Below are 22596 nucleotides of genomic sequence, written 5' to 3'. Positions count from 1 at the left end.
CACACACACACACACACACACAGATTATCTGTTAAGTGTTAGTGGTCTTGCTGCAGGCCTTTAAGTGAAAATCTCTGCACACGTTGCCAGGGGGTGGGAGCAGGGGGGAGGGCCAAACAATGAGTTGAAACAATGAACTTTGACCTTTACCTTTTGTGTACCTTGTGTCATACCAACATCATAGGGCCTTCGGCTGTAGAGGAAATGACCCAGATATGTTTATATGGAGTGTAATTGGTCAACGTTTCTCAACTGGTCCTGCTTTTTGTGGCAGAATATACCAGAAATTCAGGGTAGAAACAAGTTCTAATTCTTGAACTTTAACAAAAAAAATAATTAAAAAAATTATGCTCTAGCAAACTGTGAATGCTCACAAAAATTTCTTTTTTGTTACAAACACGTCTGAGCTAGCAGATATGAACTTCCTGTCATACTAAATACTAGAAGGACACTATTGAGTATTTGTACATTACTGTAGTAAATCTACCTATGAAATACCTTCTTTTAAGAGAAACATTGCTACTCAGAGTATTTGGAAAGGAAGAGGTAAGAAGAGAAAATGTCAGTAGAGGGCAGTGTCCCAGCAGAAAACACATTCTTGTGTTAGTACTTAACTTCTTCTGTTAGTCATATACAGTATTTGTTTATCCTGCAAAATAAACTCAGAGACAAATTATCGCATAGTGTACGTACAAAATAATTTGTTTTTATATAATTTGTTGTTTTTAAAAGTCGAGAAAATGGTCAGAGTTTCCTTTGTTTTCTACATCAAAGTGAACATTTTTATCCCCATGTTGATGTTGACAATATTGATGATAAGATTTATATTGCACCGTTTGCGTCAGTAGAACAGAACCCCGAGCTACAGGACTGTATCTAAGGTTACGGCAGAAAAGACTCGGTGGGGGAGAAAATGATTCAGCAGTCGACAAATATGCTTCCGTACTAAAGTAACAGGATTAGCCCCAGGAATCCGAGTAAGCCTCCTACCATCTGAAGCACATGGCTGTGTGTGTGTCTGCTACGACTCCACTGTGTGAACAGAGCCATGACGTAGAAGGAACACAGTCTTCATTGTTTTTCTGCTACTATCAATGTACTTTTATTAATATTCAGTATTTAACTCTGACTTTGACTTTGCAGAGGCCTCACTTCTGACATCTGATGACCTGGAATCAACTCACAGCTGAACCATGGTCATTCTGCAGCAGGTGTGTCATCATAACATGAAAAAAAAAGTCACATTATCTGTCACGCTCATTTTGAATTTTTAACAGAAGTGAAGAGCAGAAGATTTCGTGGTAGAACATCCTTGGACTTTGTCTCCTTTCATACAGAAAGTTTAATTTTTCACTAGAAAAAAAAATCTTATCCTCGTCTCTGTTTCAGTTTTTTTGTGAAGACAGCAGACAGACGGCAGCTCGTCTCCTCTCCTTTTGGTCTCTCAGCTCAGATTTACTTCATGTCCAGGCCTTGAATGTTATTCATTACAAATTCGATTCTGTTGCCTGGGCTCTGGACTCAGTCCTGCAGGGCGCGACTCAGACGCTGCAGGCTGAGAATCTCATTCACAGGGAGGGGAATAAAAATAGCAGCCTTAAGGTCAGGGTCTAGACTGTGGAGGCGAGGTCTGAGCTCAGTGGTGCTGCGGGTTTTTGTTGTTCTCCATCTCAATAACCTGCAGACTTAGAGCGTCTGCAGGTGGCAGTTTGAGAAAGGAAACACTGAGATTCCTGGCTTTGTTCCACCCAAATCAGATCAGGATTTAATCACCAAGAATAAACCTGACCAAACAAAAGTTACATCATCTCCTGTGTGGCTTCACCCAGGTCATTGTTTAACCGGTCTCAAAAATAAAAACCTTCCATTCAAAGATTTAGATGCTAAAAATAATTGGTTTGGTTGGTGCGTGGGTGTGCGGCAAGTCTTTTATACAAACGGGAATATGAGTTCACACAGGGGGCAGCAGTGAGCACTGCACACGTCCTTAATGACGTTAGGTCTGTCTGGAGGAGAGTTTTAGATGATAAATCTGTGTTCATTGTTATATTTATATTAATGTGTCAGTAATCTACTTCAATCCAGGGAGATTATGTGTGGCTGGACCTGAAAACTGGTCGAGAGTTTGACGTTCCAGTGGGCGCGGTGGTCAAACGGTGTGACTCCGGACAGACCCAGGTCCTGGATGATGAAGGCCATGTAAGTCAATGCAGTACTGCAATAACTTGCAGTAGTGAATGTGGGTTTTATTATTGTTATAATAACTAGTGACTTTCATCTCAGCTGTATTTTCTAACATTTAATTCCAGGAACACTGGATATTTCCTCAGAGCGCCACCAACATCAAACCCATGCACCCGACCTCCATTCATGGCGTGGAGGACATGATCCGTCTAGGCGACCTCAACGAGGCCGGAATTCTCCGCAACCTGTTCATCCGCTACAAAGAGCATGTCATTTACGTCAGTGTTGTTGAACAGGAATGAGTAAAATATCTATTTTACTGCGATTATAAGAAACTTCTCAATTCTTTTTTTAACTCTTCAGCTTTTCTCTCGTCTCGGTTCCAAACGTCAAAGTTTCTCCGTCTTTTTGGTTCCACAGACATACACAGGTTCCATCCTGGTTGCAGTGAACCCGTACCAGCTGCTGCCGATTTATACCGCTGACCAAATTCGCCTCTACACCAACAGGAAGATCGGGGAGATGCCACCTCACATATTCGCCATCGCCGACAACTGCTACTTCAACATGCAGCGCAACAACAAGGACCAGTGCTGCATCATTAGGTGTGTGTGGTGTCAGCAGTGAGTCAGTGTGTCCCTGTAACAGGTTGGTGTGTAACAGTGGTCTGTGTACATGTGTGTGTGAGACAGCGGAGAGTCCGGGGCTGGAAAGACAGAGAGCACCAAGCTGATTCTGCAGTTTCTGGCCGCCATCAGTGGCCAACACTCCTGGATAGAGCAGCAGGTCCTGGAGGCCACACCGATCCTGGAAGGTCAGGCAGCTGTGGATGTTTGATGGAGTGAAGGTTGATGTGACTTAGAACCTTAAACAGGTCGTTCTATGGTGTTGAAGTTAAGGCTATCTGTCCAGAGCTAATGTAACGAATCAGAAAAAGAAGAAAAGCCAGCGATGCATTTGCTGTCTTAGGTAAAAGTTAGCAATTTGAGTTTGTTTTGACACAGAAGACAAATTTAATGGTATTTACAATTAAAACAACACTGATGAGTTTTTTCTATTTTCTGTTTAGCTTTTGGCAACGCCAAGACGATTCGCAACGACAACTCCAGTCGCTTTGGGAAGTACATCGACATCCACTTCAACAAGAGAGGCGCCATCGAAGGGGCCAAGATAGAGCAGTACCTGCTGGAGAAGTCTCGAGTGTGTCGACAGGTCAGACACCACGTCAGCCTGTGTCGGTGATAAAGTAAACACAAACTAATGTTCATCTGAAACCACAGGCTCCCGATGAGAGAAACTACCATATTTTCTACTGCATGTTGAAGGGCATGTCTCCAGAAATGAAGGCCAAGCTGGGGCTGGGCCTGGCCACAGACTACTGTTACCTCACCATGGTAGGACTGCACCACAGAATGTTCAGGGGAAATATTGATAATCACAAAAAATATCACAATTTAGTTCATCAAAATAAATGTATTTGCACCAATCAGGGATCAGTCTTGCATCTACAAGTCAGGTTTTTGCCATAAGCATCTTCTGTTGTTTTTAACCCTCCAGGGTGACTGTACAGAGTGTGACGGTCGTGATGATCTGACCGACTACTCCAGCATCCTGTCGGCCATGAAGGTTCTCATGTTCACCGAGAAGGAAAACTTAGAGATTTCCAAACTGCTGGCTGCCATCCTGCACATGGGAAACATGAGATTTGAAGGTATTTTACACCAAAAGTCACTGTTTATAACTCAGTCCCTGTGAAAGGGAAAAGAAACAGAAGAGAATTTGGTTTCTTTGATTATTGAATCATCGTTTCTGGGCCATTTTGAATAACTTTGGAGTCATTTGTTTGTTCTGTACTTTTGATCACCTTAAGCAGTTTCAGTTCTTTTTCGTTAACTTTTAGCTTTTTTTGGCTAATACTAAGCCAGTTGTGGTGGGTAAGTCACCCTGACCTTTTCTGTGGTTTGAACCCCAGACAAAAAAAACCTTGTGCTGAAAAGTCATGTTTTGAAGGAACAACAACTTCTGCTTGTGTCCTTCAGCTCGTACATACGACAACCTGGACGCCTGTGTGGTGGTGAGGTCACCTGACCTGATGACTGCTGCTTCACTCATGGAGGTGTGTGTGTGTGTGCACAGAGATGTGTGTCGTTTCTGTCTTGTTTCTCTAAATGTCACTGTTATTGCAGGTGGAGCCCAAGGACGTGATGCTGTGTTTGACCACAAGGACGCTGATCACTCGAGGTGAAAGCGTCACCACTCCTCTCCGGGTGGAGCAAGGTCTGGACGTCAGGGACGCCTTCGTTAAGGTACTGGTGTCTGAGCGACAAAGAAAATAAATAAATCCTGGTTCATAGAAATCAGTTTCTGTTTGACTTCATCTTCTGTGCAGGGAATCTACGGCCGACTCTTCGTCTGGATCGTGGATAAAATCAACGCAGCCATATACAGGCCACCGTCCTGTGACAGAACCATCGCGTCTAGATCCATCGGTCTGCTGGACATCTTTGGATTTGAGAACTTCAGTGTTAACAGGTAATTCCGTGGTGTGTTCAGGAACCGTGTCAGTGTCAGTGGTCTCTGCTACTGCTCTGCTAACACATTTTTTCTTTTTCTGTTTTGTAGCTTCGAACAGCTGTGCATCAACTTTGCCAACGAGAACCTGCAGCAGTTCTTCGTTCAGCACGTCTTCAAGCTGGAGCAGGAGGAGTACAACCTGGAGGACATCTGCTGGCAGCACATCGAGTTCACGGACAACCAGGAGGCGCTGGACATGATCGCCAACAAACCCATGAACATCATATCCCTCATCGACGAAGAGAGCAAGTTCCCCAAGGTATTAAAGAAATGTCTAATATTCTTTGAGGGTTTTTTATGAGTCTGACCAATTCTTTTTATTTATTTATTTTGGGTAGGGAACCGATGCTACGATGCTCTACAAGCTCAACACACAACACAGGCTCAACTGCAACTACATCCCTCCTAAAAACAGCTACGAAACCCAGTTTGGGATCCAACACTTTGCTGGTGTGGTGCATTACGAGTCCAGGGGTGAGGATTTTATTAGGGATGTACGATATTAACTTTTTGCTGATTTCCAATTTAGATTTTATTAGGGATGTACGATATTAACATTTTGCTGATTTCCAATTTGCCAATATTATCCAAACACTTAATTTCCGATTCCGATATCAACCGATGTAGCGGGGCAGTGGTGGCCTGGTGGTTAAGGAAGTTCAGTTGTTGTTGATCTGTACAAACCACTTCTGAGTCTGAGCTGCAATGCTGCCATCTAGTGGCTTTCACTTTTTTTTCCTCAAAACTATTTTTAGGTCACATCATTTGGCAAAACCCAGGCATTGTGTTAGAGGGTTTTCTTTAACGAAGGAAAACCAATAACAATTATTACGGATAACGATTCATATGGTCAGCCGATATTATCGGACATCTCTAGTTTTTATTTTTTGTTCTTCTCTTGCTGTCTTTTTTCCCAGGATTCCTGGAGAAAAACCGAGACAGCCTCCACACTGACATCATCCATCTCGTCCACTCCTCCAAGAACAAGTTCATCAAGCAGATCTTCCAGGCTGATGTGGCCATGGTGAGGGAAAAATCGCTTTTCTCTCATGAAAACTTTTTTCCCCCTCACTAACTCTTTGAAGCTGCTGCCCTTTCTAGATGATTCTCAGGCGTTTACTGAAAATATCCTCCAGACACTGACTGTCCTTCACTCTCTCTGCTGTATCTTTTACATTTCCTCTGATGTTTTCCTCTCACGTCAGTTTCTGTGTGGCTATCAGCAGCCCTGCACTCCTCCTCCAAAGGTAATTGACAAACTTTAGCCTCATGTGGTATTTGTGTTGTTACCTTCACTACTGTATGTCCAAAAAATAAATAAACAGCCACATAAATAACACAGGAAGCAGCAGAAAATCATCCTGACAAATCAGATGTTTGATCGCGAACTCGCCGACACGTCTTCATTCTCAGTGGAAATGTGAACACCAGTAAAACATCACTGCGGTGACGGTGTTTAAAGTGGAAACACTTTTGTCACCTGCTGCCATTATTGAGAAACTGTTGACAAATTCAGTAGTTGTGAATCATAAAATAAATATTTCACTTGTTGGTGTGTCCAGACATTTAAAGGGTCAAAGGAAAAAGAAACGACCACAGAAACATAACTGTTGTAAGTTTGTGTGTGTGTGTGTTAGGGTGCAGAGACCAGGAAACGCTCCCCGACTCTGAGCAGTCAGTTCAAACGTTCCCTGGAGATGCTGATGAGGACACTGAGTGTGTGTCAGCCGTTCTTTGTGCGCTGTGTAAAACCCAACGAGTTCAAAAAACCAATGGTGAGTTCAGTGTCTGTGTGTGTTTTCATCTATTAATTGTTCTGGAATTAAGCAGGTTGTGGACATGTCCAAACAGAGAGACCTTCACATTGAAAAAATTAAATTAAATACTGTCAGGGTTTGTGGACCCGAATGTCCAACATAAATAATGGGAAACGTGAGGACAACAGAGGAACAATGGAACAGAGCAAGAATTCACAAGCAGAAACAACAACAAAAAAAATAAATCAACAACAGCAGCAGCAACAACAACCACACATGCACACACCAAACACAAAGTGAGGGAGAGAGAGGTTTATATACCCGGGGCAGCAGGTGAGACGAGTGAGACTAATGAACAGGGAGCCACAGGACACAGGTGAGTGTGATGAGACTAATTAACCACTGAAACACAGACAGGAGGGAAGAGAGAGAGTGTGTGTGAGAGAGAGACCTGACAAACACACACACATGTAAACTTTCTGATTATCTGTGTAACAGCTCCAGTCATCCTTCAATAAGAACTCTGGTGTCCATGTGTCTTATTTTGGTAGCAATCATTCAGTGTCCTGAAAAAAGTCTGGTCAAGTTCTGTCTCTGACACCAGGGCTGCCCAACAACTAGATCTCCATCTACTGGTAGATCATGAGCCAATAAAATAAAAATATAACTCTGTGGTGTATAGTGGTGAATATGTGTTTAATCAGCACCTCAACATGTACAAATATGACTAAATATATATTAAATATTAACCCAGTCAAATAGTTTCTTAAGCCAAAAAAGTCTGGACACTCCTGTTTTGTGATCTCTATACATACAGTATATATGTTACGAGGTTACAACGTACGTCAATATGCACCGTCCAGTTACCGAAAGCGTACATTTGTTTGGGTTCATTGTGGTCCTAAATTTTTAGAATTTTCTCTCTGGTTATCTTTGGACTACAGCTGTCCTTCAACCCGTCTCTCATTGGACAACCGTTTCAGAGCCACAACCAACGATATCTCCACGTTTCTCCTACGATGGTACTGATGGCTACCAATTTTCCATTTTTCAGTTGTTCGACCGAGAGCTCTGTATCCGTCAGCTGCGTTACTCCGGCATGATGGAGACCATCCGCATCCGCCGGGCTGGTTATCCCATCAGATACACATTTGCTGAGTTTGTGGACCGTTATAGAGTCCTGATGCCGGGGGTCAAACCTGCTCACCTACAGGTCAACAAAAAGAAATGATTAAAAATCACTAAGTAAAGTTGTATTTGCTGACGATGCAGATTTCACCCCAAACCTAACGCAGAGTCTTTGCCTTGGTTTTGGCAGGAGGATCTACGAGGGACCAGTCAGCAGATCGTTCTGGTCCGCCTTGGAAAACATGGCGACTGGCAAATCGGAAAGACCAAGATCTTCTTGAAGGTTCTACATTCAAAATATAAATAATATCCTGTGCAACTGTGTTCTGTCCTTCACCCACTGCGGCTAACAGTTGTTGTTGTTTTCTCCTGAGTTTAGGATCATCACGACATGCAGCTGGAGGTGGAGAGAGACAAAGCCATCACAGACAAAGTGATTCTGATCCAGAAGTCCGTGCGACGACTGAGAGCGCGGTCAGTGATTTATTCTGAACGTGAACGGCAGAAAAATCTTTTTTAAAAAAGCTTTTTTTCTTGTCATTACGAATGAAACTGTTATAACCCAGTAACATATGTGTTTTTTTTTTTCTTACAGAAACAACTTCCTCAGACTGAAGAGCGCTGTTGTTTCCATTCAGAAGTTCTGGAGAGGATATCACTGCAGAAAGAATTTTCTCCTTGTAAATTCTTTAAACTTTTGCACATTTTGTAAGTTTTTAAAACATTTTTCTCCTAATCTCTGGTTGTCCTTGTTGCACAGATGCAGTCTGGTTTCCTGCGCCTCCAGGCCGTCTACAGGTCCAGGAAATACTACAGGAACTATCAGAGGACTCGTCGACAAATCACCCTCATCCAAGCTCGCTGCCGGGGTTTCCTCATCCGTCTGACATTTTGGCAGCACCTGCGGGCTGTGTTGACCATTCAGGCCTACACCAGAGGCATGATAGCCAGACGCCTGTGCCAGAGGCTCAGAGTGGAGGTAAACTGCTGTGATATTTACTGCTGCTGCATCTGTTTACAACATGGTGAGGAACGCTGATGTTGAGAGGGTGGATGTGTTTTTCTGCATGCCCTCAGTTCCTGTATTAATGTCTTATACTGCTGTAAGATCAGAACCCAAAAAAAAAAAGTGTTTCCTCCACTTACAGCTGCAGCGCCGCATGGAAGCCGAGCGCCAGCGTCTGGCCGAGGAGGAGCAGCTGCGGAACCAGATGACGGCCCGGCGGGCTAAGGCAGAGGCCGAGAAGAATCACCAGGAGCGGCTCGTCCAGCTGGCCCAGCAGCAAGAGGAGAGGGAGAAGGAGGAGAAGGAGGAGGCCAGGAAGAAGAAGGAGCTGCTGGAGCAGATGGAGAGGGAGAAGGAGCAGCCGGTCGATCACTCCGACATGGTGGACCTCATGTTTGGATTCCTGGGGAACTCTGGGCCGTTACCCAACCAGGACGGACAAGCACCAGCTGGATTTGAGGTGTGGTTTCCCATTCAGAATCATTAAAAACCTCTCCGTTGAAGGTAACTAACCTTTGATGATGTTTGATGTTTCCTCCTGTCACCCAGGACCTGGAGAAGACGTCCTTTGAAAGAGAAGACCAGGAGGACGTGGTTAATGAAGCTCTGCCGCTGCCTGACGAGGAGGAGGAAGACTTGTCCGAGTACAAGTTTTCCAAATTTGCTGCCACTTACTTCCAGGGCGTTTCCACTCACACGTACATCAGACGACCTCTGAAACAACCTCTGCTCTTCCATGAGGATGAAGGAGATCAGCTGGTAAAACTGAGCTGAAGCTGCAGCTACATTTTCACATCTGTGCCTTAGATGACAGAATACAACAGCGGTGATTCCTGATTATTGCCCCCTCTCCTCCTTCTGTCACCCGTGATTCCTGATTATTGCCCCCTCTCCCCCTTCTGTCACCCCCCAGGCTGCACTGGCCGTGTGGATCACCGTGCTGAGGTTCATGGGCGACCTCCCCGAGCCCAAGTGTCAGATAGTGATCCATGACGGCAGCGAGAAAATCCCCGTCATGACCAAGATTTACGAGACGCTCGGCAAGAGGACGTACAAGAGGGAGCTGCAGGAGCTGCAGGTGGAGGAGGAGGTGAGGCGGTGGGAGGAGATTCTAACAGAGCGTAATGACAACTGAATTATTCTCCGTGTGGAGCTTCAGTACGAAATTGTTCCTGTGAACAGACCAGCTCTGAAGACAGCCAGAAGAGGAACAGCGTCAGACACAAACTAGTGTCGCTCACCCTGAAGAGAAAATCAAAAATCACAGAAGAGGTGAGAGTTTCCTCCTCTCCCACTTTTCTGTTTTCCATTTTCTTTTCTGCAACGTGACAAGAAAAAGGAAATCTGGTTTTTTTTTGTCCCATGTCTGTTCAAGGTCACCCGCAGGTTGACAGAAGCCGACTACGGCCTGCAGGGGAACAGCATGTTGGAGGATCGACCCACGTCCAACCTGGAGAAACTTCACTTCATCATCGGCAACGGTATCTTACGGCCTGCGCTCAGGTGAACACCGAGCCGAACCTGGAGAGGGACAAGAGTTCCATGTTTGAATCGAAACCAGTTTCTTCACTTGTCAGAGGGACAAGAGTTCCATGTTTGAATCAAAACCAGTTTGGATTTAATCGTCTGACTTTATGTTTTTTCGGGTGTTTTAATCTCCTTAGGTTCCTGATTTACCTGTTGCCACTAAACAGGAGTTTTTGTTTTGATTTTATTGCATGTGCCTCAGAGATGAGATCTACTGTCAGATCTGTAAACAGCTCTCTCAGAATCCGTCCAAGAGCAGCCACGCTCGAGGATGGATCCTGCTGTCTCTCTGCGTCGGCTGCTTCGCTCCGTCTGAAAAGTTTGTCAAAGTAAGACGATATCTCAGCTTATTACAGGTTACTTACTTCACCACCTGATCATCAGTTAGCACTGAGCCATCAGAGACGGACGCAGGTACAAGTGGTGTTGGTTAATGGTTCAGAAACTTTTCTGTTGGAAAAACATAAAGAATTCTTTGCTGCTGACTTCAACTCTGTCCTCAGCGTCTGCTAACTAACATGAGATTTTCTGTCAGTATTTAAGGACTTTCTTGGTCAGTGGTCCTCCTGGTTACGCACCGTACTGTGAGGAAAGGTTGAGGAGGACTTTTGTGAATCGAACACGGACTCAGCCGCCGTCATGGTTGGAGCTTCAGGTACCAGACGTGTGGTGATTCATAGCTGTTGTCTTTGAATTCTTTGAATTGTCCAGATATTTTTAAGGTGTTTATCCTTTGTCTTTTTTTGTCCTCAGGCCACCAAATCCAAAAAGCCCATAATGTTGCCGGTCACGTTCATGGATGGCACGACAAAGACTCTCCTGGCCGACTCGGCTACCACTGCCGGTGAACTCTGTCACGCTCTGGCCGACAAGATCAACCTGAGAGATCGATTCGGCTTCTCATTGTACATCGCCCTGTTTGACAAGGTGGTTTCCCTCAACACAAACATCCATCCATCCATTGTCTTCCTTCCGACTGCAATGCTGCCATCTAGTGACTTAGTTTACCGTCACTTTCGTTTACTGCTGTTTTTCCCCAAAATTATTTTTAGGTCACGCAGCATTTGGCAAAACCCATGCATTGCGTTATCAAGTTTTCATTATCGCAGGAAAACCAATAACGATTCTTGCAGATATTACGTAGTTATGCTAATATTGGTCGGCTTCCCTAGTTTTTGTCTGTCTATCTAATCATCTTCTGTGATGTGTGTGTCAGGTGTCGTCGTTGGGCAGTGGTAGCGACCACGTCATGGATGCTGTGTCTCAATGTGAGCAGTATGCCAAAGAGCAGGGTGCCCAGGAGAGGAACGCCCCCTGGAGGTTGTTCTTCAGGAAGGAGATCTTCACCCCCTGGCACAACCCGGCTGAGGACTGTGTGGCCACAAACCTCATCTACCAGCAGATCGTGCGAGGGGTGAAGTTTGGAGAGTATCGCTGTGAGAAGGTGAGAAGATTCCTGTTGGTGAAAATGTCTCTCCAAACATGAAGAAACCGGATGTTTCCTGTGTTTTTACCGTCTCCCTGCCCTGTGTGTCACCTCTCCTCAGGAGGAGGACCTGGCTGAACTGGCCTCGCAGCAGTACTTTGTGGATTATGGCGCTGAGATTCTCCACGATCGTCTTATCTGCCTGATTCCCTCCTACATCCCCGACAGGGAAGTCACCCCGGCGAAGACGCTGGAGAAGTGGGCTCAGCTCATCATCAGTGCCCACAAAAAGGTACAGTTCATCTGCAGCAGCCGAGACGATTCTTTTTCCTACCTCAGTAAGTGACGGCAGCTGACTGTGCAGGGAGTTCACCTGAAGAGGAGGTCCAACCCCGAGAAGGTGAAGGAGGACGTGGTGGACTTTGCACGATTAAAGTGGCCTTTACTTTTCTCACGCTTCTACGAGGCCTTCAAATTCTCAGGTACAAAACACAGAGAGAAAAAAAAACAAAACTTCATGTGAATTAACACATGAAGTTCGGAGACAATTTTTGTCTCTGTGTTGTCTTCACCAGGACCCAGTCTGCCCAAGAACGACGTGATCGCAGCAGTGAACTGGACCGGGGTTTACTTCGTGGACGAACAGGAGCAGGTTCTTCTGGAACTCTCTTTCCAAGAAATCACTGCCGTGTCAAGCAGCAGGTAAGAGAGAAATGCTAAACTGTCAGGTCAAATGGAATGAATGCCTTGTTGTGCTAACCCTACAGTGACCTCGTCACTGTTACTTACTTTGACTCATTTCTTTTCTGTCTTCCAGAGGAGGAAAACTCCAGGGCCAGAGTTTTACTTTAGCCACAGTTAAGGGTGACGAGTACACGTTTACCTCCAACAACTCTGAGGACATCCGGGATCTGGTGGTGGCCTTTCTAGAGGGTCTGAGGAAAAGGTCCAAATATGTAGTGGGACTGATGGACTGTCCTAGCCCCGGTCCTGGTATGAACAGAGAGAGAAGAGAGTCTAAGACAATGTGTAGAGAGAAAGGTGTTAATCCTAGTCTCAGTCTAAACCAGAGTCTTACTGGGATTATGTCTTGAGAATTTGTTTTTGATACATTTGTTCTTTGCATCTCAGCGGGGGTCGACTCCACATTCTTAAGCTTTTCCAAAGGCGATCTGATCGTCCTGGACGAACACACAGGCGAACGCATGATGAACTCTGGCTGGGGTCACGGGGTCAACGACAGGACTAAGCTGAGAGGAGATTTTTCCTCGGACTGCGTCTACATCCTGCCGACCATCACCCGACCACAGTACGACATCGTGGTGAGTGACTGTCGTCGGTGAGTGACCAGTGACGCTGCTCTGTCGCCTCATGTTGCTGGGTTTTCTTTCCATCACATTTCCATCCCAGGCTCTGGTGACCATGACTCCTGATCAGAGGAGAGAATCCATCACTTTGTCCCAGTTGAACCTTTTGGCGAAAGAGGAAAAAACCAGGGCCTACACTCTGGAGGAGTTCTCCTACGACTTCTTCAGGTGTTTCCTACGTATCTGTCCAAATCGTTCCTGTCTTCAGGTGTTTCCTACGTATCTGTCCGAATCGTTCCTGGTTCTTAGCGCTGTTCTTTGTAGATATTCTTCCTTGTTCTCACTCCTGTGTCTTCATAGGTCTCCTCCTAAAAACACTTTCAGCATGGTGATGATCACTAAAGCCCGAGGGAAGGAGCGTTTGTGGAGCTGCAGCAGGGAACCCCTCAAACAGCCTCTGCTGAAGAAAGTGCTGGCCCACGAGGAGCTCTCCCAGGACGCCTGTCTGACCTTCTTAGATATCCTTTACTTTGGTGACACGCAGTGCTGCTGCGTGTGTTTGAATCCAACAACCGTTGTCCTTAACAGCTGCTGCACCTGTGATGAAGTACATGGGCGACTACCCGTCCAAGCGAGTGCGTTCAATCCACGAGCTCACAGACCAGATCTTTGAAGGTGCCCTGAAGGCCGAGCCGCTCAAAGACGAGATCTTCTGTCAGATTCTAAAACAGCTGACTGATAATCAAGTGAAGTGAGTCGGACACACACACACACACACACACTAGTTAGAGCTGGTATTCAGACGTACGCTCCAGTCTGCCTGAGTGCTGATGTGCTGAGTGGTATTCAGACGTACGCTCCAGTCTGCTTGAGTGCTGATGTGTTATAATACGTTTAAGACATTTCTCTTTGTATATGTGTGTGTGTGTGTGTGTGTGTGTAGATACAGTGAGGAGAAGGGCTGGGAGCTGCTGTGGCTCTGTACTGGTTTGTTTCCTCCCAGTAACGTCCTGCTGCCTCACGTGCAGAAGTTCCTGCAGGCGAAGAAACATTATCCACTGGCAGCAGACTGTATGCAGAGGCTGCAGAAGGCCTTACGGTAAAACAGCCTCACACTCTCACAGCTCAGTGAAGAAGAAAGAAAAAAGCAACATTATACAGAAACTTGTGGTTCTACTGGGGCTCAAACCCACGACCGTTTTTGTATAAGGCACAAGTGCTAATCACTACACAGTGTAACCAATAGTTACTCTCTCTCTGTGACAGAAACGGTTCCAGGAAGTATCCTCCTCACCTGGTGGAGGTGGAGGCCATCCAGCACAAGACCACTCAGATCTTCCACAAGGTCTACTTCCCAGACGACTCAGATGAGGTCAGCAGTGACTCACGTCACATCCTGGTTCCATCTCTGTAAACTTCTCGTTTGGATAGTGACTCATTTCTCTGCCAGCGTTTGATTTTATACTGGTTTTACCAGAAGATAGAAACGAGGCCTGAGGAGAGACGAGGAGTCAACAGTTGCACATGTTCAAGATGAAACACACTACAGAAACTATGACAAATAGAAAATTAATTAAAAGTGAAACCAATACCCAAGGAACTGACACCAACTTGATTGTATTTTTAGGAGCAACAAATGATGAGAAGTCGTTAAGAAGAATACGTTTCCAGTAAATGATTGTTTCATTTCTCACCTTCTTTAAGCAGCTGCCTGTCTCTGTCTCTGTCTCTGTCTCTGTCCGGTGTCCTCTTCAGGTGTTTGAGGTGGAGTCCAGCACCAAAGCCAAAGACTTCTGCCACAGCATCTCTGGACGTCTGCTGCTCAAATCCTCCGAAGGCTTCAGTCTGTTTGTCAAGATCACTGACAAGGTGAAGAAAACAATCTCTGTTTTTAACAACCTAACCCCGTGTTCTTAAAATCCTCTTCCACTCTCTTGGTTTGTGACTGATGTGCAGGTCATCAGCGTCCCCGACGGCGACTTCTTCTTCGATTTTGTGAGGCACCTGACCGACTGGATCAAAAAAGCCAGACTCGGAAAAGACGGTAAAGAGATTAATGTGTCCTTAAAGTGGGTACACCGCATTTCCAAGGCTCCCGAGGGAAAATGCACGGCTTTTGGTTTGACCTTGAGTTGACCTTGGTGGCTTCGGCAGCAGGAGACTCTCATGTCTTATGTTGTTGTCAGACAAACAGTAAAATTGTAGAAACAACTTTATTGGGGACCGTGGATGTAAAAGTACTGGTACCTTTTACTTTTGAATTGTAAGTCTCTCCCGATTGGTTCGTGGCAGCTGTGACATCACCTACTGGTCTCTGTGTGTAGGTGCAGTGCCTTCTCTCACCTATCAGGTTTTCTTTATGAAGAAGCTGTGGACCAACACTGTACCAGGAAAAGACGCCATGGCCGACTCCATCTTCCACTATTACCAGGTGAGTCTGGACCTCAGGGACGTTTCAGATCAGAAGGCTTGAAAACATCTGAATGAACTTTAACCCCTAATTTCTGCTATGTCTGAGTTGACCTCTAATACGTTGTGACCTGGTAGCCATTTGTTGTTGCATTTTCTGTCACATGAAATCGTCAAAGTCTTTTGTCCTGACTACCATATTTTCTGGACTATAAGTCACACTTCTTTTCATCCTCTGGCTGGGTTTGCGACTTTTACTCAGACTTATATATTGAAATATATAATTTCACACTGTTATTTTCACACTGACAGTCACTAGAGGGCACTGTAGGCTTGTGTACTGCTACTCTTATAGTCCGGAAAGTACAGTAATGTCTGGGCCTGATCCAGACAGTTTTGACTTCATCACAGATGAATACTTTTCAATATCAATACTACTTCAACACCAGGAGCTGCCTAAGTATCTGCGAGGCTACCACAAGTGTTCCCGGGAGGAAGCTTCCCAGTTGGCAGCTCTGATCTACAGGGTGAAGTTTGATGAGGACAAATCTCATTTTAACATGGTCTCCAAGATCCTGAAGGACCTCGTCCCCCAGGACCAGAGCAGAAACCTGTCCCCAGAAGACTGGAAGAGGGTGAGATGACACGAGAAACCAATGTTTTCAGAGTTGGAACTAAAAACAGAAGTATAAACAAAATTGAACATTTTTACATTTCAGTCTTTTTGTGTTTTCTCTTTCAGTCCATCCTGACACACTTCAACAAACACTCAGGGAAAAGTCCGGAAGATTCCAAACTCTCTTTCCTCAAAATCATCTACAAATGGCCAACATTTGGTTCTGCCTTCTTTGAAGTCAAGGTAGAGGACATAAAAGAGAGAAATCAGTTCATCGAAGGGTTTCCTTTTTTTTAAAATATGTGGAGAATAATTGTCCCTTTTTCAGCAAACAACTGATCCCAACTTTCCAGAAACTCTGCTGATAGCCATCAACAAACACGGGGTCAGTCTGATTGACCCCAAGTCTAAGGTGAGTCCACAGTCGACACATTTAAGCAGATAAGTCAGGAATATTGTTGTTTAAGACGATGCTGTTTGTAACACCGCCCCCTGCAGGACATCCTCATCACTCATCCTTTCACTAAAATCTCCAACTGGAGCAGCGGTCACACTTATTTCCACATCACCATCGGGAACCTGGTCCGCGGCAGCAAACTGCTGTGTGAGACCTCACTGGTGAGTCGCTGAATTACACTGGGCTGGAATTAACCCCCGCACCCCGAGATATCCCACCCTTACTCACCCCCTCTTTAAACCCCCAGGGCTACAAAATGGACGACCTGCTCACGTCATACATCAGCCAGATGTTGACCACCATGACCAAACAGAGAACCCCCAGAGGAAACATCAAGTAGGAGGAGAGATCGGACAACAGTCACTCACCCCTGAACAAACCCCTCCTGACATATCACCTCTATACCCAGCATGTGTTTGTGGAGGCTCAAACTTCAGGTCGGGGGCCTGGCTTGTGTCACTGAGCCCAGGTCCGTCAGTAAGTCTACAATTGACAAGTTGAGTGACAACAGTCAAACTGAAGTTTCTTTTTTTAAATAACTTTCTGACCTTCTACAGGCCACTGCATAGATTCACAATAATAACTAAAATCCACCAACACTATGAAGCAAATTTTTATGCTACAATTTTCACATTGTTTTTTTCCATATTAATAATTCCATCATTTGGATTAGTCCCAAATAAAAACTGTGTGTGAAACACAGACCTCTACCTGCTGTTGTTTGTCCTTCTGCTTTTTTGGTCATATTTCAGACTGAACATGGAGGGTAGAAATTATTGTTCTGCACACTACTTGCAAAAAATAATACTTTTATTCCTGTTTTTATACATTAGATTAAGAATCTATTTAATGATAAAATAGAATTTCTAAGGTTAAAAAGCTATCATTCTTATATCTTCTTTTTATAAGGTAAAGGTACATTTTTATTGTTTGTAACAAACCAAAGTACTTCCTCCAGTGAATCAGCTTCTCCTCAAACAACTGCAGCGTCAAAGCTCTGTGACGATGACACCGTCTTCTCTGATCCAAGGTTTGAGCCGGACACCGACCATATGTCACTCATCTCTTTCTGCCAAGATCACATTCAAACAGTTTTATATATATATATGTATGTATGTATATACATACATATAGAGAGAGATATAATAAACCTCATCTAGTTTGAGTAAATTACAAGTACTTTCACTGTGTTTTCACCTGTTTTGATTTTTCTATAAGTGCTGTTGTCTGGTGTGATTTTGTTTCTGGAACTCAGAGACAGTTCCGACTCTCGCCACCTGAGGGAAAAAAAACTGTTATTATGATAATGAAAAAAAAAATCATAATTTTCATATGATGTAACTGTTGCTGTGCTTGAGATTCACCAGTGAAAAGTGAAGGTGATGGTGATCAGCACCACGGAGAGAACATCAGTCAATATCCACATCAGGTTATAATCATCTGGACTCTGCAAGAGAAGCAAGGTTTTTTTACTTTGTGATGTCATGTTTCTCTGAGGTCACATGACAGAGAGTTCAAACTGTTGTGATAGACAGAACATTATTAATCACCTGTGAGATTCATGGCTAAAGTTACCAGAAGGAGACGACCACATGGTGGCGTCACAGTGTCAATAAGGTCATCATTGATGATGTCACATGGTCAGGTGACTTACAGGCGATCATGCTGTCAGTCCTACACAGTGAAGCTATGATGTTCAACTTCCTGTTTTCTCTTTTTCTGTCCCTACTGTATGATGATGATCATAACAAACAACACAGGATCACAGGACAAATACTGCAGTATCACTCCAGAGAAATGTACATGGGTCTGTGTACAACAATATCACTGCTGCGAATAAAGGTGAATTCACGCCGCGACTACAGTCTACAGCGCAGGGGGCGCTGTCCACTCTTTTTCTCAGCTCCACAGGCGGACCCAGAGGACGAGCGCGCAGCTGATGGTGCTGAGCAGCTGTGGGTTGTTGGTGGTGACGGAGTGGACGCCGCAGCACCAGGCCAGGGAGTAGAGCCACGGCTGACTGATGACGTACAGGTTGGTGCTGATGTTCACGGACGAGTACTCGCTAAACGCAATGACGTGAAAATTAGCCAAGTGTGAGTTTTAGGAATGACACAACCTAGAAAATGCACAGACCTGACGAGTCGAGCTGACACGTCAGAGTATCGCAGGTTCACTTTGACGATGTGGTTTCTCTGGAGCACCTCCAGAGGGAGCCGGCTCCCTGACGTCTGCTGCAACTCTGGGTCAGTTTCCTGGACCAGAGACCTGAGATCTGAAGGCAGCCACAGAACCTGGTCAGAAAACAACACACACACACACAGACACATTGCGATGCCAAGTGAGGTTTTTACATTCACATATTTTTACTATATATAATAATAATAACATATAAGTAATATATAAAACGATAAGAGTTGGTCACATCTCTTTGACTTGCTGCTCAAACATCACCTGTGCTGTGTCTCACCTGTGAGGACAGGATGGACGACTCGTTCTGAATGACCTCCAGTGTTCGCTGGATCCAGGACATGCTGTACGGGTGACCTCTGGGCGGACGGTAGAGGTCAAAGATCACCAGCTTGTGAGTACGGGCTGCCAGCTGGAGGAAGTCCAGAAGGCTGCATACAGACTGGTTGGCCGCCCTCTGTCGCTCCTCTGCTCCCAGAGAGCCAACACTACCAAATGGATTGTCCTGGACCGCAAGAGACATCGATAACTAATTAACTCAGTGACCTGACGTGGGGACTGATGTGTGATGTCAGAGGTCTTTGATCAACACATCGCCACAGTGTCAATCAGCCAATCAATAAATGAGTTAAAAAAATGTTTTTTTACCAAGAACCTATTAAAATACTATAAACCACCTCTTTAACTGATAAACGTGTTTGACTCACTGAAAGGAACCAGCCTCCAGCGTTCAACCTCTGTAGCTCCGCCCACGTGAACATGGCGGCCGACGTCTTAGTTCTGTTTGGGAAAACCTCACGGACGTCGGTGGTGCGTCTGAGTGTGCGGTCGTGCATCAGGAAGGGGACGCCGTCAAAACTGCAGCACAACTGACGTCAACTTTAATAATTCTTTAAAAACTTTAAAACCTAACCTCCCCCCCGTATATAATAGTAATCATAAAATTAGTCAAAACAATAGCGAGTTAGCTTGTTCTGTAACAAATAATGCACATAGATTATCAACAATGGTTACAATTCTCTGTTGTTGTTGTTTAGGGATTTAAAACAAATATTATTTTGCTGAATTACCATCACCTTCTAGTAAAATACTAGGGTAACAATTTATTAGAAGTGCTCAAAAAGTACCTAGAGATATATTTTAAAGGCCAAACAAACATAAATATTTTGCTCTGACCTGATGGTGACGTCTGTCTCCAGACCTTCACTTCCTGCTTCCACCGCCTTCTCAAATGACATCAGTGTGTTTTCCGGCGCCAGCTGAGCAGAAAGTGAAGTGGTTCATTTGTAGAAGTGACAACTGAGCATGTGCAGAACTTTCTCTTTGACTCAGCTTTGTTTTTGAAGTGTTTACAGCAGTCTTATCTAAACCAGAAGTGACCTCGCTTCCTGTTATATATTTGTCTACAAGCAGTGGACCTGGTTTGTACCTCACACTGTTGTCTTGTTGGAGAACATGATCATTCTCCCATACTCTGATGATTGTATTTCTGTGGTGACAAATATATTTTTATATATTGGGATATATTTACCCATTTTAAATGTCAAATTTTTAGATTTTTAGAGTTTAAAGAGTTTAAATTATTTGGTTGTCTCTGATTTTAGTTCTTTCTAGTAAATACTACCAGCTTTTCTTTTTCAAGAAATATTATAATGAATCTTAAATTAAAAATTAAGGCCTGTTGCTTAAACATAACGGAAAAATGTGTAATAACACCTTTATTCACCTCCTCTTGGCCTCAAAGTCAAAGTAAAGTTTTTACTGTTTTATTATTATTTAGGTTTTTCAACCTTGTAAGTCTTTTAATTTTTAAGATACAAGTAAAAATTGGAAAATATTCCACAACGGTACTGACCATGGGGGCTCCTCTGTGTCCAATCAGAGCCGGCGCTGGGCCGAGGGTCCGCTTGTCTTTGATACATGGAGAATATAAACCCAGAGGAAGGAGGTAGAGGATGAGGAGGAAGATCAGGTAGAAGCCGACCATCAGACCACGTCTGACTGACACACAGAGACCTGGGTTCAGTCACTGATCCACACTTACATCAGGGCAGGGAATCAAAAGCTTTTCTACACTACAATTTACCACAAAAGTACAAATGTTTTTATTATTTTTATGATTATCGTAATATTATTAATGCAATAATATTAGTCCTTAAACAATGTCAGTCATTAGTGATAAACAGTAAAGACAACAATTTAAAAAAACCCCACCTTTGCCCTTTAGGCGACAGAAATGTAAAGCTATTGGCCAGGCCAGCACTGTCATCAGCAGGACTCCACCCACATGTAAATAAGGCGCAGTTATCTGATGGAGACGTGAAAAGTCTTTAAGTATCACAGAAAAATAAAAACCCAGAGAAGAAGACTTCAGAGCTGACCAGTGTCACCTGAAAGGACAGCAGCAGCGTCTCCCACTCCTCACCCCACAGGTCAGTGAGGACGGCAGTGGCCACGATGGAGAAGGTCAGGGTCACCAGGACCCCCACCTGAGACAGACGACAAGGGAGACGTGAGTTAAGGAGAGGAAAAAAAGACAAGAAATACACACACTAACATTCACACCTATGGTCAATTAGAGTGAACGGTCGACCTGGTCCTGTGAGTTTTGGACCAGTAAAATAAAATAAATACAAATCAGTGCATTTACACTGAACAAAAGTAAAATGTTAAAATTAAAACAAATTTGTCTTGCGCAGGGCCCCACTTTGGGAATCACTGATATATGTATATATATATATATATATAAATCCACATCTGTTTTTACAAAACTACATGTATTTATAGTGTAAATCGTACTTACACACACAGAGTAATTACTGAAAAGGAAGCAGCAAATGCAGTATTTTTAAGTTTTACTACATGTTAAACTTCATTCTATGAACTTTGGACATATACTGTATATATTCAAGCTTCCAGTTAATACGTTGATTTATCAGTGAGCTGACGTGTTGACTGCTCCAAGAACTCATATAATGTTGCACATGGTTCAACAACAACCAAAGAAGAATAAAAGTAAATTATTAAACACCTAATCCAATCAGGGAGCAAAACACAGACACAGAGATGTCGTCATTTAAAAAAGAAAACCAGTTACCTTGTGACCCCAGTGCAAATACAGTTCCTGGCCTTCTGACAGTAAGCACAGAGCCAACAACTGCTCAAAAAAAACAGAACAAAGGTCAGAAAATGTATTTTGTGTCTGACCATATGGAGCCTTGAATTCTTGACAGCACCAGGGTTTAATTAAACGTAGGACAAATTATATGAAAATGTTTCAATATCAGAACATAATAATAAAACATTAACTTTATTAAATTATCTGCTTTAACTGATCATTTTAAAATGTCAATAATTCACTAAAAGTTCTAGAATTGATTTTCCTCCAGGGACCTCAGACCAGAGCTGCTGTGTGGAAATGTAAAACCATGTGTCTCATACTCCTGGTCTTACCATCAGAACAGAGATGTAGGTGAAGAAAGCTGCAGTGACAACCAGCAGAACCACAGACCAGGGAAACCAGAAACCCAGGTTCCCAAAGTTAAACCTGAGCACGAGCCGCAGAGACAGTAAAAGGCAAGAAGAAAACAAGCAGGTCATCGTTTTTTAAATCTGAAGTGTTGGTCAAATATGTTCAGTATTTGTGTTTGAGTGCAATGTTTCCATAGAAATGTCTATTGATTTAGATTTAATATTTCTGACAATATCTGACAAAGCAAGTCTACTGGTCTTATTTTAAAGCAATGGTTCCAACCTTGGCTTGTGACCCCGTTTTGACATCACAAATTCCGGAATTTAATTTAATCTCATGATCGCAGATGTCAATCAGGGTGAACCAGCTCCAATATTTATTTGTACTTGGTTTATATTTATGAAAGTGAGAGAAAAACACTGTTTAGGATTGTGTGTGGTGTTTGTAATTTTATACACAACATTTTAAATGGCGCCTCAAGTGGCAGCCTGTGTGTGTTGCAAAGACTTACACTTGTTCCCTAATGTGCACATTTACAGGTGT

General features: G+C 43.9%; 3 protein-coding genes across 9 annotated transcripts in view; 2 read left to right on the top strand and 1 right to left on the bottom strand.

Moving 5' to 3' along the window:
• LOC112488649 (unconventional myosin-VIIa-like) overlaps nt 1-310 on the top strand; it is a 5089-nt gene extending 4779 nt beyond the window's left edge. The window contains exon 6 of the mRNA XM_025065851.1: nt 275-310. Within this exon, the coding sequence (XP_024921619.1) occupies nt 275-310 (36 nt within the window). The remainder of the gene's footprint in view (nt 1-274) is intronic.
• Nucleotides 311-760: 450 nt separating this feature from the next.
• Nucleotides 761-17039, top strand: LOC103395358 (unconventional myosin-VIIa-like). Of its 3 annotated transcripts, none has more exons than XM_017041927.2 (48): nt 761-1211; nt 2086-2199; nt 2310-2462; nt 2605-2789; nt 2877-2998; nt 3254-3396; nt 3465-3578; nt 3742-3895; nt 4224-4300; nt 4371-4490; nt 4574-4716; nt 4807-5017; nt 5097-5232; nt 5676-5782; nt 5964-6005; nt 6396-6533; nt 7570-7728; nt 7834-7926; nt 8023-8117; nt 8239-8323; nt 8404-8622; nt 8792-9109; nt 9199-9408; nt 9563-9739; nt 9832-9921; nt 10025-10152; nt 10379-10505; nt 10712-10831; nt 10930-11103; nt 11393-11620; nt 11724-11894; nt 11967-12084; nt 12178-12304; nt 12420-12595; nt 12734-12924; nt 13013-13137; nt 13270-13427; nt 13507-13660; nt 13853-14008; nt 14176-14281; nt 14665-14778; nt 14866-14953; nt 15234-15340; nt 15768-15953; nt 16061-16177; nt 16263-16346; nt 16433-16552; nt 16639-17039. In XM_017041927.2, exons 1-48 carry the CDS (start codon nt 1194-1196, stop codon nt 16729-16731), a joined length of 6591 nt encoding a protein of 2196 aa, XP_016897416.1. In that variant the 5' UTR covers nt 761-1193; the 3' UTR covers nt 16732-17039. The 3 variants fall into 3 exon arrangements, with proteins under 3 accessions (XP_016897416.1, XP_024921339.1, XP_024921340.1); XM_025065571.1 differs by having other exon boundaries at nt 12420-12643; XM_025065572.1 differs by lacking the exon at nt 5964-6005 and having other exon boundaries at nt 12420-12643.
• A 144-nt stretch (nt 17040-17183) lies between these two features.
• Nucleotides 17184-22596, bottom strand: part of gdpd4b (glycerophosphodiester phosphodiesterase domain containing 4b) — a 13961-nt gene continuing 8548 nt past the window's right edge. For 2 of the 5 annotated variants that reach the window (XR_003052878.1, XR_003052879.1), the window contains 13 exons: nt 22035-22128; nt 21679-21738; nt 20972-21070; nt 20796-20889; nt 20437-20597; nt 19758-19840; nt 19289-19439; nt 18862-19086; nt 18528-18685; nt 17942-18456; nt 17756-17838; nt 17589-17668; nt 17184-17456 (listed from right to left, as the gene is read on the bottom strand). Coding sequence is in view for 1 of the 5 variants with exons in the window: in XM_008333030.2 (XP_008331252.1) it covers nt 17365-17456; nt 17589-17668; nt 17756-17838; nt 18309-18456; nt 18528-18685; nt 18862-19086; nt 19289-19439; nt 19758-19840; nt 20437-20582; nt 20796-20889; nt 20972-21070; nt 21679-21738; nt 22035-22128 (1513 nt within the window). In the remaining 4 variants the exon portion in view is untranslated. The remainder of the gene's footprint in view (nt 17457-17588; nt 17669-17755; nt 17839-17941; nt 18457-18527; nt 18686-18861; nt 19087-19288; nt 19440-19757; nt 19841-20436; nt 20598-20795; nt 20890-20971; nt 21071-21678; nt 21739-22034; nt 22129-22596) is intronic. The other 3 variants (XR_003052881.1, XR_003052880.1, XM_008333030.2) reach the window with 3 other exon arrangements.

Source organism: Cynoglossus semilaevis, chromosome 19 (assembly GCF_000523025.1).
Source record: "Cynoglossus semilaevis isolate Cse_v1.0 chromosome 19, Cse_v1.0, whole genome shotgun sequence".
Classification (NCBI taxonomy): domain Eukaryota; kingdom Metazoa; phylum Chordata; class Actinopteri; order Pleuronectiformes; family Cynoglossidae; genus Cynoglossus; species Cynoglossus semilaevis.
This window is presented reverse-complemented; position numbering and strand designations above follow the sequence as displayed.

Bases quoted from the DNA above. Each gene is read 5' to 3' on its own strand.
- LOC103395358 (XM_025065571.1), top strand. The intron at 4,717-4,806 runs GTAATTCCGTGG...TCTGTTTTGTAG, and splicing joins GAGAACTTCAGTGTTAACAG to CTTCGAACAGCTGTGCATCA. The intron at 14,282-14,664 runs GTCAGCAGTGAC...TGTCCTCTTCAG, and splicing joins TCCCAGACGACTCAGATGAG to GTGTTTGAGGTGGAGTCCAG.